Here is a 17,938-nt window from a genome sequence, read left to right as displayed (position 1 = left end):
CTGTACGTTTTCATAGAAAGTTATGAGAGTATCACCAGATGGCCGTGACACGCAGGCTAATGATGCTTATCCCTGTCCCTATGAAACACCTAGTCAGCAGATTACATGAGCCAAGACGTGTTAGGTGGGGGTGTTCAGTCAACACACTAGGAATATCTCAATTGCATACTCCTTGCGTCCTCAAAATCCAATGGAGGAGGTCAGAGGGGCGGGACCTCTGGCTTTCTCATCCAATTGGTTTTGAGAAGGAGCTGAAGAGAGAGGACACGAGGAGTATGCAATTGAGATCTTCCCACTGTTTGACTATAGGAAACAAGGACACAGTCAGTCCCATAGGTGTTTTTCTACCTCAGCCTCCTGCCACCAGTCTCTTCTGTGTATATCATTTGGATAAATGTTTCTCATATCGATATCAGGATTTTCACATCATGTCTTCCATACAAAAATGTAACGGGGTATTTGGAGACACAGTCAACTGGTAAAATATGTTAGGCCTACTACTGAGCCATGGAATGGAATACAATAATAAATGTTGATCATAAAGTTGATGTACTTATGACATAATTATGCTGCAGCAGAGACACAATGTGTACATTCTGTCTCAGGTTATCAAGGAAGGTCCTAGAAATAGCATCACCTTAAAGAGGGATTACCAAATGCCTGGCCTTTATGAGTCATCGGATTTGCAAACAAAAAAGAGGATCCCATGTAAGGGACATTGTGTAACTAACCTTTAGCAAGACATGGACTTCATATTTTACCTGGGGAATATACTGGGTCCTGCCTGTATATTGCTCAATGTAATTCTCTGTAGAGATGACATGGGCCAGTTTCCTGGACCCTGATTAAACCTAGTCCAGGACGAAAAATATTTTTCAATTTATAGTTTCCATTGAAAGTGCATTTTAGTCCAGGACTAAATTTAACCTGGGTCTGGGAAACTGGCCCTGTACCTTTTCTATGTTGATTTCAATTTTGTCATGTCACACTATTACCCTGATCTTCCTTTTAGGGTTATAGTAGTCTAAATTAGCAGTTCAGTTAGCAGTTTAACATCTTTATACCTATTATTTTGTTCACCGCCTGTCTGTTGCAATAGTTCTAGCAGCTCACTTGCCTTGGACTGACTGGACTTCCTACATTGACCCTTGAGCAATAGAAGATGGACAATGGCAAATCTTTCTCGAGATCTCACTATGAACTAATTGATCCAGACAGTAGGTATGTATTCATAATCCCTTGTGTCATGTGATCTACATCAATCCTTGCCCAGTATCTACCCTCAGTGGAGAATTGGCAGACCAGGGGTAATATACTAACTCACTGTTTTTGTTTGCAGCGTTTTTGTTTATGTGTTGCACCTTTATGGAAATATTTGATTTTTTTTCAGTAATAGTAGACACAGTAGATGAATTCAAAAGTTGCAGTTGTGATGGAAATCAGCACATAGTTGGAAGAGCAAAATAATTTGTGGAATATCCAAAGAGTAGAGCTACACCCCTGACTGACACAACTTTCAACCATGAGAGACAACTTCTTCAACTAGAGGCTCATCACAGTATTTGAGAACTTTCTGTGATGGGTCAGCGACTGAGTGAGGAGAGTGATTCAGACCAGGAAATTGATGTTGCAGAGCTGCAGGAGTGGTATAAGAAGTTTGTGGTGGAGTGCCCAAGTGGAACACTCTTCATGCACGAGTTCAAGAGCTTCTTCGGCGTTACTAACAACAAGGAGGCGGCCGATTATATCGAGAATATGTTTCGCGCATTTGACAAGAACGGAGTGAGTAGCATACAGATTACTGTCATCTGATGGGGGCCTTTGAGGGCCACAGTGTCCACATGTCTTTCAAGTGATAACTGTTGAACATCCCTTTCTCTTCATTTCCGTATTTATTGATGAGTATCATTTAATTATTTTATGATTTTTTTCCTTTGCAGGACAATACAATTGATTTTCTAGAGTATGTTGCAGCCCTGAACCTGGTCTTGAGGGGCAAGTTGGAACATAAACTGAAATGGACTTTCAAAATGTACGACAAAGATGGAAGTGGCTGCATTGACAAAACAGAGCTGCTGGAGATTGTAGAAGTAACAGTCGTTCAAAGATTAGTGTATGATTACATAAAATACAGTTTCTATATGCATATATACATATATGGGATATCATTCCAAAATCTGCTTATCTTCTCTCTCAGTCCATCTACAGACTGAAGAAAGCCTGTCATGGAGAACTGGATGCAGAGTGTAACCTCCTGACCCCAGATCAAGTGGTCGACAGAATATTTGAACTGGTTGATGAAAACGGAGATGGTGAGGACATTTTCTTTACCCCTTTACTTCTGACAGCTTGATCTGTGGTTTTAATACTTTTATGATTTAGCAGGTCCTCACTGTGATTTCCATAGCATTATGACTGTGTAACACATTATTGTGTGTAACATTCTAAAGTATTTAGAAAATTGCACCATTGGACAATGGGTGTTAGAAATGTTTTTCCCTCAGTGTACACAGTGTTTGGTTTCAGTAGTGTAATATTCATGTGTCAGCATACTGAATTGTAATTGGATGCATTCTACCGCCGTATCATACTGCGCTATGATTGGTTAAGACCACCCAGGCAGTGTTGCCAACTTAGTGACTTTGTCGCTATATTCAGCGAGTTTTCAGAGGGTGCATTGTTACCCCCGTCCCAAAGCACTCACAGGCGGCCCAGTCCTCACGCAGCAGTCCCTCCCAGCTGCAGTCAGAGCAGGAGATGTTCACCCCTATGCGTCCAGACTGCAAATGAATCGCGCATGCGGGAAGCCGCCGCTGGCTGATCCCGCCCTGGTTTACATTGTGTTTTTTACTCACTTTTTGTCTCTCCCACAACGTTATTCCTCTCTCCTACAGCGTCCATCACATATACATGCACATGGCCAATTATGCAAAGTAGGTGCTGCATTTGATTATTTTGTACAAAGCATACAAAACAAGTAAAAGGACTAAAAATATGGATTTTTCTGGAGTTCCTTCACCTCGAATGGATTGGGGTTCTACAAATCTACCCGATGCATGGCGTAAGTTCAAACAGCATGTGGAGCTAATGTTCACGGGTCCTCTGAAGGAAAGAGGGAAAAGTGCAGCTACCTGCTCCTCTGGATCGAGACATTTACATCACATGGACAATTGCCGAGGCTGAATCAAAGGTACAGAAAACATACTACGATCATTTTGAAGCATATGTTGTGCCAAAGACCAATACAATTTTCGCTAGGTACAAATTCTATGAGAAAGTACAGGGAGCTAGCGAATCGTTTGAACAGTTTGTCACTGAGCTGCGTCTGCTTGTGAAAGACTGTGATTATGCAAACAAGGATGCGATGGTCAGGGACCGTATTGTATTTGGAATACACTCACCGCGAGTGAGAGAGAAACTTTTGAATGTTGGGTCTGAGCTAACGCTGGACGAAGCTATCGATATAGCCAGATTTCACGAGCTAGCACAAGTTCAGATGAAAACCATTTAGGGCGGCAGCATCACGTGAACAAGCAGTGCACGCAGTCAGGCAGACATCCAATCACAACTCCGGTGCCCAGAGAGCATGTTGCAGAACGGAGAGAGACAGAACTCCAAAACAGAGCGACACAGACTCCAAACGCCCCAAAACGTGGATATTGTGGATACAACGTGCATGACGAACAGGGAAATTGCCCAGCTAAAGGCAAACAGTGTACTAAATGTGGAAAATGGAATCACTTTGCAAAAGTGTGCAGAGCTTACCGTGGAAAAACAGTACATACAGTGAGTGAAGATGAAATGTCAATCAAAGAGTCAAATGCTGATGAACTGTTTATTGATTCAGTGACACAGAAAAGTCAGATATCAGAGACAGAGCAAGCCTTTGCTGACATTGAGATAGGAACACAAGGCACAGAGCTAAAGTTCAAACTAGACACTGATGCACAAGTAAACATTATTCCTCTGAATAAGTACCGAAGCTTGACATCTGAGTGCGAGCAAATACAAGGAAAGTGACATGATGTTGGACTTTTACATTGTTGACACTCAAGCACCTGCAGTGCTAGGTCTTAAAGCATGTTTAGACATGGACCTTGTTAGAAATTGCGTAATTCAAATCTGATATTGGAATAAGAATCAAGAGATCTTCAATCCAAGCTTAATTTATTATATGCAAAATGTATGTATGATAAGTATGAAGGTTCGTATATACGGGTCCACTGAAATACCACGCAGGGCACTCAGAGAACTAAACTATTGTTTACAGGTTCTTTCTCAAATACTCTGACAGAGAGTTCCCACCTCTTCTGTTGGCCAATCAGAGTAAAGGACTGAGTGTGGTTTAGACTTTACTCAGCCAATCCGTTGGTGCACGGGTTAGTCTCACCCCTCGGCACTCCATTTGTTGCACACTGTTGCCAGGCATAAGTTTATCATAACAACCTGTGGAGTCAGCACCCAAAAGACACCATTCCACTGTACTACGTTCAAGGACGGTTCACAGACAACAAAGAGGCAGTGTTCGTATCTGTGAGGAATACAAGTCTTATCTCATCCTAGCCCCTAACGTTCCTCACATGAATCACAGCCTGTTATGTGAAACAATTTATATCAGTACAGTTCAAACCTATGCTCCTCATTAATGCATTCCTTCTAAGCTATTCATCACATACAGATCCAATTATGAGAAAAATAGAACCCAACAACCTCATCAAGCTAGTTTTATCAGTGACAGCACCAGTAGAGATAGAGAATGTCATGGAGGAGTTTGCTGATGTTTTTACAGGAATAGGACTATTCCCAGGAGAATGTACCATTCACCTTGACCCAGACGCAACCCCTGTGGTCTACCCACTGAGAAAGATTCCCCTTACTCTCCACGCCCGTCTGAAGAAAGAGTTGGAGAGCATGGAGCAATCTGACATCGTCACCAAGGTTACAGAACCGACGGATTGGGTCAACGCGTTAGAGGTGGTGGAGAAACCACGCACAGGCAAGCTCAGAGTATGTCTCGACCCAAGAGACTTGAACAAGGCTATCAAACGCCCCCATTACCCCTTACCGACGCTAGATGGCATCACACACAAGCTAGCGGGTGCACGCTACTTCAGCGTCATGGACGCCAGATCAGGCTACTGGGCTATCAAGCTCACAGAAGAGTCATCTAAGCTCACAACGTTCAACACACCGTTTGGACACTACAGGTTTCGTCGCCTGCCTTTTGGGATTATCTCAGCCCAAGACGAGTTTCAGCGAAAGATCGACGAGGTGTACGAAGGCCTCAACGGAGTTGTGGCAATTGTGGACGACATCCTTGTCTATGGTCCAACCAAAGAGGAACACGACAGAAACCTCAGCGCGATGCTGCAAAGGTCCCGCGAGAGAGGAGTCCGGCTCAACCCTGAGAAGAGCACAGTCGGCGCTACAGAGGTCAGCTACTTCGGACATCTTCTCACAGCAAATGGAATCAAGCCAGATCCGCAGAAGAGCTCAGCTATAAAGGAAATGGAGCCACCAAAAAACCGCGCAGAGCTGGAAACAGTGCTTGGCATGGTCAACTACTTAGCCAAGTTCGCACCCAGCCTCTCCAATGCTAATGCACCCCTGTGTCAGCTGCTAAAGCAGTCCAGTGAGTTCCTCTGGGACAAGCAACACATCGCTTTCCAGAAAGTGAAAGACTTGATCACGAGAGAACCAGGACCAATCCTTGCCTACTACGACCCCAACAAAGAGCTTAGACTCCAGGTGGACGCGTCGAAGTATGGACTAGGTGGAGTGCTACTGCAGAAGGAAAACCCATCGGCTACGTTTCCAAATCTCTCACAGACTGTGAAATCAACTACGCTCAAATCAAAAAGGAGCTGTATGCCATTCTGTTCGGATGTAAGCGTTTCCATCAGTATGTCTATGGATGACAAGTCATTGTGGAATCAGACCACAAGCCCCTCGAGTCAATCATGAGGAAACTGTTAGCCGCAGCCCCGCCAAGGCTACAGAGAATGATCCTTCAACTACAAAACACGATTTCACAATCACTCACCGTTGAGGCAAAGACATCCCTGTCGCAGAAGTTTATTACCTACAAGGACAGCAGCCTTAGTGAAGGCATGGATATGCAGGTGCACACTGTGTACAGCAACTTACCAGTTAGTGACACAAAACTGAAGCAGAAACAGAAAAAGACACACAACTCACACAACTGAGGAAAGTCATACAGTCAGGATGGCCTGAGGAGAGGAGAAAATGCCCTCAGAGCGTCTCAGAGTTCTGGAACCATCGTGACGAACTATCACAGATCAACGGAATCATTTTCAAAGGAGAGAAAATCATCATTCCTACCAGTCTCAGAGAAGAGATTTTGACAAAGATCCATGCTGGACACATGGGCATGGAAAAGTGCAAACAGAGAGCACGGGACATTTTGTTTTGGCCCGGAATGTGCAAACAAATAGAGGACATGGTTGGTAAATGCCCCACCTGTCTTGAACGACGCCCCTCAAACACCAAAGAGCCAATGTTACCTCACCGTATCCCAGACCGACCCTGGCAGGTCGTGGCAACCGATCTGATCACCTGGAACAGCGAGGACTACATTATAACAGTGGACTACTACAGCAGATACTTTGAACTCGACAAGCTTCACAGTACCACATCTGCAGCTGTGATACACAAGCTGAAAGCAGCCTTTGCCAGGCATGGCATCAAATGAGTTTGAATCCTTCACAAAAGCATGGGAGTTCACACATGTCACCACAAGGCCACATTATCCTCAAAGTAATGGCCTTGCTGAAAAATCTGTGCAGATTGCTAATTCACTCATGGACAAAGCAAAAGCAGACAAGAGCGACCCCTACCTCAGTCTCCTTCAATACCGCAACACTCCAGTTGACAACTTCAAATCACCAGCCCAGCTGTTGATGAGCCGCAGACTTCGCTCAATCCTTCCCAGCACCAACCAGCAGCTGCAACCTGAGCTGCAACCTGAGGAAATGCATGCAAAACGTGCACAGACAACAACACCAAAAGCGATACAACGACAGGTCAGCTAGACCACTGCCACCACTGAACGACGGAGAGTCAGTTAGAATCCAGGAGCATGGCTACTGGAAGCCAGCAGTCGTCATCCAACCAGCTGACACTGAATGTTCATATCACGTTCGCACCGCAGAAGGAGCGGTGTACCGCCGCAATCGTCGTCACCTACTGAACAAAAAATATGAACTGCTCCCCTGAAAGAGAACTGGATGGACTAAACACAGACACAACACAACATACACCATACTTACCTGCAACACCACAAGAACTGTTGACTGACACAGAAGCATACTCAGCTTCATATCACACAAGGTCAGGAAGAGAGGTCAAGCCTAGAGCTGTCCTAAACCTGTGAAATGGCAAAGGGTGTAGGCGGATTGCTGCCCTAAAAGAGTTCCGGACTGTAAACTTGTTATTGAAAAGTTAACATGAAATGCTTTGGTATTGTATTTGTTTGAAATGTTGAGATGTCATTGCTACAGTGAAAAGCTGAGTTGATGAGAAATATTTGTTCTAAAAGTAACAGTATGCTGAATCAAATCAAATCAAATCAAATTGTATTGGCCACATGCGCCGAATACAACAGGTGCAGACATTACAGTGAAATGCTTACTTACAGCCCTTAACCAACAGTGCATTTATTTGTAATTAAAAAAAGTAAAATAAAACAACAACAAAAAAGTGTTGAGAAAAAAAGAGCAGAAGTAAAATAAAATAACAGTAGGGAGGCTATATATACAGGGGGGTACCGGTGCAGAGTCAATGTGCGGGGGCACCGGCTAGTTGAGGTAGTTGAAGTAATATGTACATGTGGGTAGAGTTAAAGTGACTATGCATAAATAATTAACAGAGTAGCAGCAGCGTAAAAAGATGGGGTGGGGGGTGGGGGTGGGGGGGTGGGGGGGCAGTGCAAATAGTCCGGGTAGCCATGATTAGCTGTTCAGGAGTCTTATGGCTTGGGGGTAGAATCTGTGAGAAGTCTTTTGGACCTACACTTGGCACTCCGGTACCGCTTGCCGTGCGGTAGCAGAGAGAACAGTCTATGACTAGGGTGGCTGGAGTCTTTGACAATTTTGAGGGCCTTCCTCTGACACCGCCTGGTATAGAGGTCCTGGATGGCAGGAAGCTTGGCCCCAGTGATGTACTGGGCCGTACGCACTACCCTCTGTAGTGCCTTGCGGTTGGAAGCCAAGCAGTTGCCATACCAGGCGGTGATGCAACCAGTCAGGATGCTCTCGATGGTGCAGCTGTATAATTTTTTGAGGATCTGAGGACCCATGCCAAATCTTTTCAGTCTCCTGAGGGGGAATAGGCTTTGTCGTGCCCTCTTCACGACTGTCTTGGTGTGTTTGGACCATGATAGTTCGTTGGTGATGTGGACACCAATGAACTTGAAGCTCTCAACCTGTTCCACTACAGCTCAGTCCTTTTTTTTTTCCTGTAGTCCACAATCATCTCCTTTGTCTTGGTCACGTTGAGGGAGAGGTTGTTATCCTGGCACCACACGGCCAGGTCTCTGACCTGTCTCTGACCTCCTCCCTATAGGCTGTCTCATCATTGTCGGTGATCAGGCCTACCACTGTTGTGTCGTCTGCAAACTTAATGATGGTGTTGGAGTCGTGCCTGGTCATGCAGTCATGGGTGAACAGGGAGTACAGGAGGGGACTGAGCACGCACCCCTGAGGGGCCCTCGTGTTGAGGATCAGTGTGGCAGATGTGTTGTTACCTACCCTTACCACCTGGGGGCGGCCCGTCAGGAAGTCCAGGATCCAGTTGCAGAGGGAGGTGTTTAGTCCCAGGATCCTTAGCTTAGTGATGAGCTTTGAGGGCACTATGGTGTTGAATGCTGAGCTGTAGTCAATGAATAGCATTCTCACGTAGGTGTTCCTCTTGTCCAGGTGGAAAAGGGCAGTGTGGAGTGCAATAGAGATTGCATCATCTGTGGATCTGTTGGGGCGGTATGCAAATTTGAGTGGGTCTAGGGTTTCTGGGATAATGGAGTTGATGTGAGCCATGACCAGCCTTTCAAAGCACTTCATGGCTACAGACGTCAGTGCTACGGGTCGGTAGTCATTTAGGCAGGTTATCTTAGTGTCCTTGGGCACGGGGACTATGGTGGTCTGCTTGAAACATGTTGGTATTACAGACTCAGTCAGGGACATGTTGAAAATGTCAGTGAAGACACTTGCCAGTTGGTCAGCACATGCTCGGAGTACACGTCCTGGTAATCCGTCTGGCCCTGCGGCCTTGTGAATGTTGACCTGCTTAAAAGTCTTACTCACATCGGCTACGGAGAGCATGATCACATAGTCATCCGGAACAGCTGGTGCTTTCATGCATGCTTCAGTGTTGCTTGCCTCGAAGCGAGCATAGAAGTGGTTTAGCTCGTCTGGAAGTCTTGTGTCACTGGGCAGCTCGCGGCTGTGCTTCCCTTTGTAGTCTGTAATAGTTTTCAAGCCCTGCCACATCCGACGAGCGTCAGAGCCGGTGTAGTACGATTCAATCTTACTCCTGTATTGACTCTTTGCCTGTTTGATGGTTCGCGGAGGGCATAGCGGGATTTCTTATAAGCGTCCGGGTTAGAGTCCCGCTCCTTGAAAGCGGCAGCTCTACCCTTTAGCTCAGTGTGGATGTTTCCAGTAATCCATGGCTTCTGGTTGGGGTATGTACGTACGGTCACTGTGGGGACGACATCATCGATGCACTTATTGATGAAGCCAGTGACTGATGTGGTGTACTCCTCAATGCTATCTGAAGAATCCCGGAACATGTTCCAGTCTGTGCTCGCAAAACAGTCCTGTAGCTTAGCATCTGCGTCATCTGACCACTTTTTTATTAACCGAGTCACTGGTGCTTCCTGCTTTAGTTTTTGCTTATAAGCAGGAATCAGGAGGATAGAGTTATGGTCAGATTTGCCAAATGGTGGGCGAGGGAGAGCTTTGTATGCGTCTCTGTGTGTGGAGTAAAGGTGGTCTAGAGTTTTTTTTCCTCTGGTTGCACATTTAACATGCTGGTAGAAATTAGGTAGAACGGATTTAAGTTTCCCTGCATTAAAGTCCCCGGCCACTAGGAGTGCTGCCTCTGGATGAGTGTTTTCCTGTTCACTTATGGCCTTATACAGCTCATTCAGTGCAATCGTAATGCCAGCATTGGTTTGTTGTGGTAAATAGACAGCTATGAAAAATATAGATGAAAACTCTCTTGGTAAATAGTGTGGTCTACAGCTTATCATAAGATACTCTACCTCAGGCGAGCAAAACCTCGAGACTTCCTTAGTATTAGATTTTATGCACCAGCTGTTGTTTACAAATATACACAGACCGCCACCCCTTGTCTTACTGGAGTCAGCCGTTCTATCCTGCGGATGTAGCGTATAGCCCGTTAGCTGTATGTTGTCCATGTCCTCGTTCAGCCACGACTCGGTGAAACATAAGATATTACAGTTTTTTTAATGTCCCGTTGGTAGGATAACCGTAATCTTAGGTCATCCAATTTATTCTCAAATTATTGAAGATTGGCTAATAGGATTGATGGGAGAGGCAGTTTACTCGCTCACCGTCGGATCCTTACAAGGCACCCCGACCTACGTCCACGATATCTCCGTCTCTTTCTCATGCGAATGACGGGGATTTGGGACTTGTCGGGTGTCTGTAGGATATCCTTCGCGGCTGCCTCGTTGAAGAAAAAATCTTCGTCCAATACGAGGTGAGTAATCGCTGTCCTGATATCCAGAAGCACTTTTTGGTTATAAGAGACAATGGCAGAAACATTATGTACAAAATAAATTACAAATAACGCGGAAAAACACACATAATAATAGTACAATTGGTTAGAGGGCTGTAAAACGGCAGCCATCTTCTCCGGCGCCATTCATTCATTCATTGTTCATTGTTTCAGAGTCTGTTATGTTGATGCAGTTGGTGCAGTATAAATGGTTACTTACCTCGAGTTCATACTACAGAGCATGTATTCAAAAGAAACGCTTAAAATATGTAGAACATTTTTCATTTTTTTAAAGAAGGGGGATGTAATATTCATATGTGTCAGCATACTGAATTGTAATTGGATGCATTCTACCGTCGTATCATACTGCGCTATGATTGGTTAAGACCATCCAGGTGGGGAGGTCATCTTCAAGATGATCATGGCCAGAGACACATGAACATGCCAGTTATAGCTAGCTAATAAAGAGCTAAGTTTATAAAGATCCTGTCGTGCTGCATTTTATTATTTTGTACAAAGCATACAAAATGAGACAAGTAGTTAGTGAGTAATGCTAACTCTGTGTGTTTCTTCAGGGGAGTTGTCTCTGGATGAGTTCATTGACGGGGCCAGGAGGGACAAGTGGGTGATGAAGATGCTGCAGATGAACGTCAACCCTGGGGACTGGATCAGTGAACGGCGACGCAAGAGCTCTGGAGCAAGCTCTGAAGGTGAACCTCTGCAATAAGTTTCTGCACTTCTTTCGATCAAAAGTTGAATCCATCTACCAGCAGTTTCAGCTATCCTGTGCACTGCCCCTGTGCCCAGGTGTTGGCTGACACTACCACCATACCCACGTGGACTGTGGACTCTTGTGCAGAGGGGGCAACCATTGCTGTAATAACCTCTATCTCCCTCTCTCCCCATAACCTGCACACCACACACCATAACTTGTCGCTTCTTTTATAACTTTCTTTGTTTTCTCTTTTGAAATCCCTAATGTGTACATATCAGCGTGTTTCTGTTCCCACTGATGGGTATGTGTGTGCTCTACTGCTCATGATTGCATTTTAATAATAATAATATGCCATTTAGCAGATGCTTTTATCCAAAGCGACTTACAGTCATGTGTGCATACATTTTTACGTATGGGTTGTCCTGGGGATCGAACCCACTACCCTGGCGTTACAAGCGCCATGCTCTACCAATTGAGCTACAGAGGACCACATTTTGTATATGCAGTGTACAGTAAAAGGGACCAGTTTCCTCCATCTCTATATGGTTGAAAGACAACATGCAGAGGCAGATCGTAAAGTTTATTTTGCAATTATGTTTTGCTAGGGAAAAATGTCAATGGATAGAGCTGACAATAATATAGTATTCCGGTAGCAGTCTTGGTTGTTACATATCTGGCACACTTTTTGAATTTGTAGAACAACTATTTTTGTGTATGTTGAACTTAAAATCCATATTTATCTGAACAGTAAATGTGTATGAAGATGTATAATAAACACACCAATGTTGACCTATTTTATGAAATGTAAGCCTATTATATAGCCCTGACTAAATGCACTGTCAATTTCAGAGTATATGAGGGTAGCTCGTACATCACTTTATCATAAATAACCAGACAATATGGAAATCATACTGCTTTGACAGTATTTACTTCACTTCATCACATTCCAGCATGGATGGTACTGGAGGTAGGTACTGGAGCAGGAGCATAATCAACCTTCAGCTCCTCCTACCTCTAGGTACTTGTAGATATGAAATGATTGGATAGGTTTAAGCAGCTGCACCTTGGGTAATGGCGGTAGGCAGCAGATAATGGCGGCTGGTAGAGCTTTATGAGTCGACGAGACATGGCGGCAAATTCAAGATACAAGAACCATTTGAACAGTTTGCTACTACAGCGGATGAAGGAGTGGAAAGAGCGTGGAGGTTTGTGGAAATGGACATCAAGGAAGAAGGGAAGGAGCTGAGTAGAGGGAAGCGGTGTGGTGAGGGAAGCTGAGTGTAGAGGGAAGGAGCTGAGTAGAGGGAAGTGGTGTGGTGAGGGAAGCTGAGTGTAGAGGGAAGGAGCTGAGTAGAGGGAAGCGGTGTGGTGAGGGAAGCTGAGTGTAGAGGGAAGGAGCTGAGTAGAGGGAAGCGGTGTGGTGAGGGAAGCTGAGTGTAGAGGGAAGGAGCTGAGTAGAGGGAAGCCGTGTGGTGAGGGAAGCTGAGTGTAGAGGGAAGGAGCTGAGTAGAGGGAAGCGGTGTGGTGAGGGAAGCTGAGTGTAGAGGGAAGGAGCTGAGTAGAGGGAAGCGGTGTGGTGAGGGAAGCTGAGTGTAGAGGGAAGGAGCTGAGTAGAGGGAACCACATCTTGATCACAGTAAGTACACTTCTTCAAACAAGCAGCTGTGAGCAAAGTCAGTGCAATCAAGGACAACTACATCTCGATCACAATAAGTACATTTCTTTAAACAAGTCAGTGCTAGCAGGTGAAATAAGTCAGGTGTTAGTTTATACAAAAGACAGTGGTAGTAAAGGGGGGGTATAAGGATTACTATTATACTATTCCAGGTATTCCTTAAAGAGGTAGGGTTTCAAGTGTCTCCGGAAGGTGGTCAGTGACTCCGCTGTCCTGGCGTCATGGGGGAGCTTGTTCCACCATTGGGGTGCCAGAGCAGCGAATAGCTTTGACTGGGCTGAGCGGGAACTGTGCTTCCGTAGAGGTAGGGGGGCTAGCAGACCAGAGGTGGATGAACGTAGTGCCCTCGTTTGGGTGTAGGATCAGAGCCTGAAGGTAAGGAGGTGCCGTTCCCCTCACAGCTCAGTAGGCAAGCACCATGGTTTTGTAGTAGATGCAAGCTTCAACTGGAAGCCAGTGGAGTGTGCGGAGGAGCGGGGAGACGTGAGAGAACTTGGGAAGGTTGAACACCAGACAGGCTGCAGCGTTCTGGATAAGTTGCAGGGGTTTAATGGCACAGGCAGGGAGCCCAGCCAACAGCGAGTTGCAGTAATCCAGACGGGAGATGACAAGTGCCTGGATTAGGACCTGTGCCGCTTTCTGTGTAAGGTAGGGTCGTACTCTGCGAATGTTGTAGAGCATGAACCTGCAGGATCGGGTCACCGCTTTGATGTTAGCAGAGAACGACAGGGTGTTGTCCAGGGTCACGCCAAGGTTCTTTGCACTCTGGGAGGAGGACACAATGGAGTTGTCAACCGTGATGGCGCGATCATGGAGCGGGCAGTCCTTCCCCAGGAGGAAGAGCAGCTCAGTCTTGCCGAGGTTCAGCTTGAGGTGGTGATCCGACATCCACACTGATATGTCTGCCAGACATGCAGAGATGCGATTCGCCACCTGGTTATCAGAAGGGGGAAAGGAGAAAATGAATTGTGTGTTGTCTGCGTAGCAATGATAGGAGAGACCATGTGAGGATATGACAGAGCCAAGTGACTTGGTGTATAGAGAGAATAGGAGAGGGCCTAGAACTGAGCCCTGGGGGACACCAGTGGTGAGAGCACGTGGTGCGGAGACAGATTCTCGCCACACCACCTGGTAGGAGCGACCTGTCAGGTAGGATGCAATCCAAGAGTGAGCAGCGCCGGAGATGCCCAACTTGGGAGAGGGTGGAGAGGAGGATCTGATGGTTCACAGTATCAAAGGCAGCAGATAGGTCTAGAAGGATAAGAGCAGAGGAGAGAGAGTTAGCTTTGGCAGTGCAGAGAGCCTCCGTGACACAGAGAAGAGCAGTCTCAGTTGAATGACCAGTCTTGAAACCTGACTGGTTAGGATCAAGAAGGTCATTCTGAGAGAGTTAGCAGGAGAGTTGGCTAGAGACGGCATGCTCAAGAGTTTTGGAGAGAAAAGAAAGAAGGGATACTGGTCTGTAGTTGTTGACATTGGAGGGATCGAGTGTAGGTTTTTTGAGGAGGGGTGCAACTCTCGAAGGGACATAGCCAGCGGTCAAGGATGAGTTGATGAGCGAGGTGAGGTAAGGGAGAAGGTCTCCGGAAATGGTCTGGAGAAGAGAGGAGGGGATAGGGTCAAGCGGGCAGGTTGTTGGGCGGCCGGCCATCACAAGTCGCAAGATTTCATCTGGAGAGAGAGGGGAGAAAGAAGTCAAAGCATAGGGTAGGGCAGTGTGAGCTGGACCAGCGGTAATAAATGAGGATCGGATGTCGTCAACCTTCTTTTCAAAATGGTTGACGAAGTCATCCACAGAGAGGGAGGAGGGAGGGGGAGGAAGTGTCCGGTGAGAGGTCGAGGTTACCAGGGTCAGAGTAGTACAGAAGGTGTCATAGGCTGAGGCAATGAAGAGAGTAGTAGAGGAAGATGGGTCAAAGGCGAGGGATCCTAAGAGGTTCCCTGTGAGTAGGCCGAGGCCAATAGAGAGTGACAGAAAATAAATGTTGTGGTGGCAGCTGCAGAGAAGTACTTGGCTGCACACAATTTGACTGCAAAAGAGTTACAGCAAGGTGTGTTGAACAATAGTGCCCTGTCCTCTCAGGCTGACGGCCTGGTGTAGGATCAGATAGGGCCAAAGTAGTGGAATAGTGGTGAGGTTTTAATAGGTGTTTGGTTAGTTGGTAGGGCAATTTCTTCCTTTCCCCCCGTTTTTATTTCCCTCCCCTTTTTGTGTCACAGTGTAATTAATTCACAATCCAGAACAGTAGGCGACACAGCAGGCGGCAGCATGCACCTCTAACGTTTATGTTTGCGGACCACGATAATACCATAGAAGAAGCCGCGTCAGCATCACCTTGCCTTCTGATAGGCTTATTTACACCTTGTGGCTTCCTGGTAGTGGGTCATGGCGAGAAGGGATACAGCTGTTGTCGAATTTACGTCAAAAGTTCCTTATTTTTTTCCCATTTTATCTAGCCCTTTTAACAACCTTAACCTAATCATCCCAACCTGCTACGTTTATGCTCCTAACATGCTGCGTAAGTTCTAACCTACGAAAAGTGAAATCTGACAAAAACTGTATCCCGTCTAGTCATAACCCTGAAAATGCCCACATTGGTGAAATTGAAGGAGAAACTTAACGACTTCGACACTAGCTAGCTAGGTGCCGCGTGCGATGATCAGACAAATGTGCCTGCGCTGTAGATGGTAACGTTTGGTCAGGGAGGCACTGCATAGCCAGCTGTGACTGTATTGCTATAACTAGCTAATGCAGCTTCAAATAATCAATGCACTTTCATTTGCTCGCAGTAGCATTGCTTTCCCTCGCAGATTAACAAAACAGATTGCCTATCCCTCCCATCTGGTTGACTACAGCTCACCTGTCAAAGTAATGTCAACTGCGTCTGTGGAGCCAGTACGATCTATTGGCAAATCTAAGGTAAGTGGCCAGCATGAAAACGCCTTAGTTAGCTAGTAGGTAATGATGTCATACCGGTGAATGGCATGTAATCAATGGCCATAAGATGTTGTTACTCACTTACTGTCAACAGTCCTACTTAGCAAGCTAGCTACTTACCTGGAGTTAAAGAGGATGGGAAAACTCTTTGGCATAAATAATGTGTCTAAGGTTTTTGATAGTGGTGGCTGGTTCTGTGGTGTAATGCTGCTCTCTCCTGGCCAGCCTGCAGAAGGCGTCTGGAGCCTGCATCATATGAAGGGGGACCTGTTCTCCTGTCCTGAAGATGAGGCCCTGGCGCACTGTATCAGCAAGGACTGCCACATGGGGGCTGGAATCGCAGTTATGTTCAAGAAGAAGTTTGGTGGAGTGGCTGCGCTAAAGGAACAGAGTGAGTTGTTCTGTGTAATGTATTATTAATGTATTATTTGTTATTATGCACTGCATGCTATGGAAGTATGTTGTGATGTGCCCTTTTCACTTTAAAATAGGCCCTGAATTTGGAAAAGCATGGCTTAAATCATAAGCCCATGTCATTGATCAAGATCACTGTTCACTGGTTTTACTTTTACTTCACAGAGAAGGTGCCAGGGCAATGCGCTGTACTGAAAGGACACAAACGTTTTGTGTACTACCTGGTAAGGCAGTTGCCTTGTTAGTTTCAACCAACTAACACAAATTTGAAAGCATTATTATTATTTTTAAATCTCTGGTTGTGTCTCGCTCTATTACAGATAACAAAGGAAAAGTACAGCAACAAGCCAACCTATGACAGCCTGAGGCAGAGCCTTGAGGACATGAAGTTTCATTGCTTGAAAAACGGAGTAACCGCTATATCAATGCCTCGGTTTGTATGAATACATTGAGCATTCTACACATAAAAAGGCATCATTATTAAATTATTTTAACATGTCATTTATTTCCATTTGATGTGTGACTAAATTTTATATCCTTCTATTCTACAGCATTGGCTGTGGCCTTGATCGACTGAGCTGGGACAAAGTGGCAAAGATGCTTGAGAAGATATTCCAGCCCACCGGTATCCATATCACTGTGTACACCCTCCCTGTAAAAACAACGGGGAAACCAAGTCCACGGGGAAACCAAGTTTCCATTGATGTTTTCTGTAAGACAAAATGAAGTTAAACTCACAGACCATATATCAGCATACTGGTATGCACCTGTATAAAGTCTGCCGAAGGTTGTACTTTTGAAAGGGAATAAAGGACACTTTTCCTTAAAATAATACCCCCTCCTCATCTCTACTTTACCCCTGTGTTTAATTGTTCTATGAAATTACATGTTCATATTTTGCACTTCAATTACTGTCCTATACAGTAGCGAAATCATATTCATAGGAATGCTCTCCACCAGAAGGGGGCACTAATTATTTTCTCCACATCACTTGAGTGACGTGTTCTGTGCTGCTGTTTGTCATATGCTGATTTTAAATACCCTGTAATGCACAAGTTTTTTACATGAGCATGAATAATAAAAAGTAAATGGTGATTTTAATTTCACAAGATAATAAAATGAAATCTGTTTTACACCTTTCACTAGACCTGTGGTTCTTTTGTAATATACAGAAGTTGACTGCTTAGTGTAAATGGTGTTATGTCATTATTGGATCATATTCACCTTATGACTAAATGTAGCTATATCACCGTCATACAATACGGGAGGACATATGATCTTCACAAATAAATGTAGTCCTATCTCTTTGTTTACTGACTACGCTCCATTCACTGTGCTGTGATTCAGGCTTTGCTCATGAGTCACAAGCTTGATGCTGTTGACTGAAAGCTACCTTGAATGTGATTCTAATGCTATGACCGACACAAAAGACTCT

At 45.3% G+C, this 17,938-nt stretch overlaps 2 protein-coding genes across 3 annotated transcripts; both read left to right on the top strand.

Moving 5' to 3' along the window:
* Positions 1–1,578: 1,578 nt before the first annotated feature.
* LOC311148317 (guanylyl cyclase-activating protein 2-like) lies at positions 1,579–12,258 on the top strand (the record flags this gene model as incomplete). 2 transcript variants are annotated; one of them, XM_084185242.1, is made up of 4 exons in its annotated part: positions 1,579–1,782; positions 1,941–2,090; positions 2,198–2,312; positions 11,337–12,258. In XM_084185242.1, the coding sequence occupies 4 exons, from the start codon at positions 1,579–1,581 to the stop codon at positions 11,486–11,488; spliced, it is 621 nt and encodes a 206-aa protein (XP_084041368.1). In that variant the 3' UTR covers positions 11,489–12,258. The 2 variants fall into 2 exon arrangements, 1 of the variants encoding a protein (XP_084041368.1); XR_014614885.1 differs by lacking the exons at positions 1,579–1,782; positions 1,941–2,090; positions 2,198–2,312 and adding an exon at positions 2,726–3,190 and having other exon boundaries at positions 11,337–11,421.
* A 3,266-nt stretch (positions 12,259–15,524) lies between these two features.
* LOC311148322 (ADP-ribose glycohydrolase OARD1-like) lies at positions 15,525–17,643 on the top strand. Its single transcript, XM_084185249.1, has 5 exons — positions 15,525–16,071; positions 16,315–16,480; positions 16,669–16,727; positions 16,824–16,936; positions 17,055–17,643. Exons 1-5 carry the CDS (start codon positions 15,901–15,903, stop codon positions 17,227–17,229), a joined length of 684 nt encoding a protein of 227 aa, XP_084041375.1. The 5' UTR covers positions 15,525–15,900; the 3' UTR covers positions 17,230–17,643.
* Positions 17,644–17,938: the final 295 nt, after the last annotated feature.

Source organism: Coregonus lavaretus (assembly GCF_964263955.1).
Source record: "Coregonus lavaretus genome assembly, chromosome: 20".
Classification (NCBI taxonomy): domain Eukaryota; kingdom Metazoa; phylum Chordata; class Actinopteri; order Salmoniformes; family Salmonidae; genus Coregonus; species Coregonus lavaretus.
This window is presented reverse-complemented; position numbering and strand designations above follow the sequence as displayed.

Bases quoted from the DNA above. Each gene is read 5' to 3' on its own strand.
- LOC311148322 (XM_084185249.1), top strand. From the start codon at position 15,901: ATGCAGCTTCAAATAATCAATGCACTTTCATTTGCTCGCAGTAGCATT. The intron at 16,072-16,314 runs GTAAGTGGCCAG...TCTCCTGGCCAG, and splicing joins GATCTATTGGCAAATCTAAG to CCTGCAGAAGGCGTCTGGAG. The intron at 16,728-16,823 runs GTAAGGCAGTTG...GCTCTATTACAG, and splicing joins AACGTTTTGTGTACTACCTG to ATAACAAAGGAAAAGTACAG.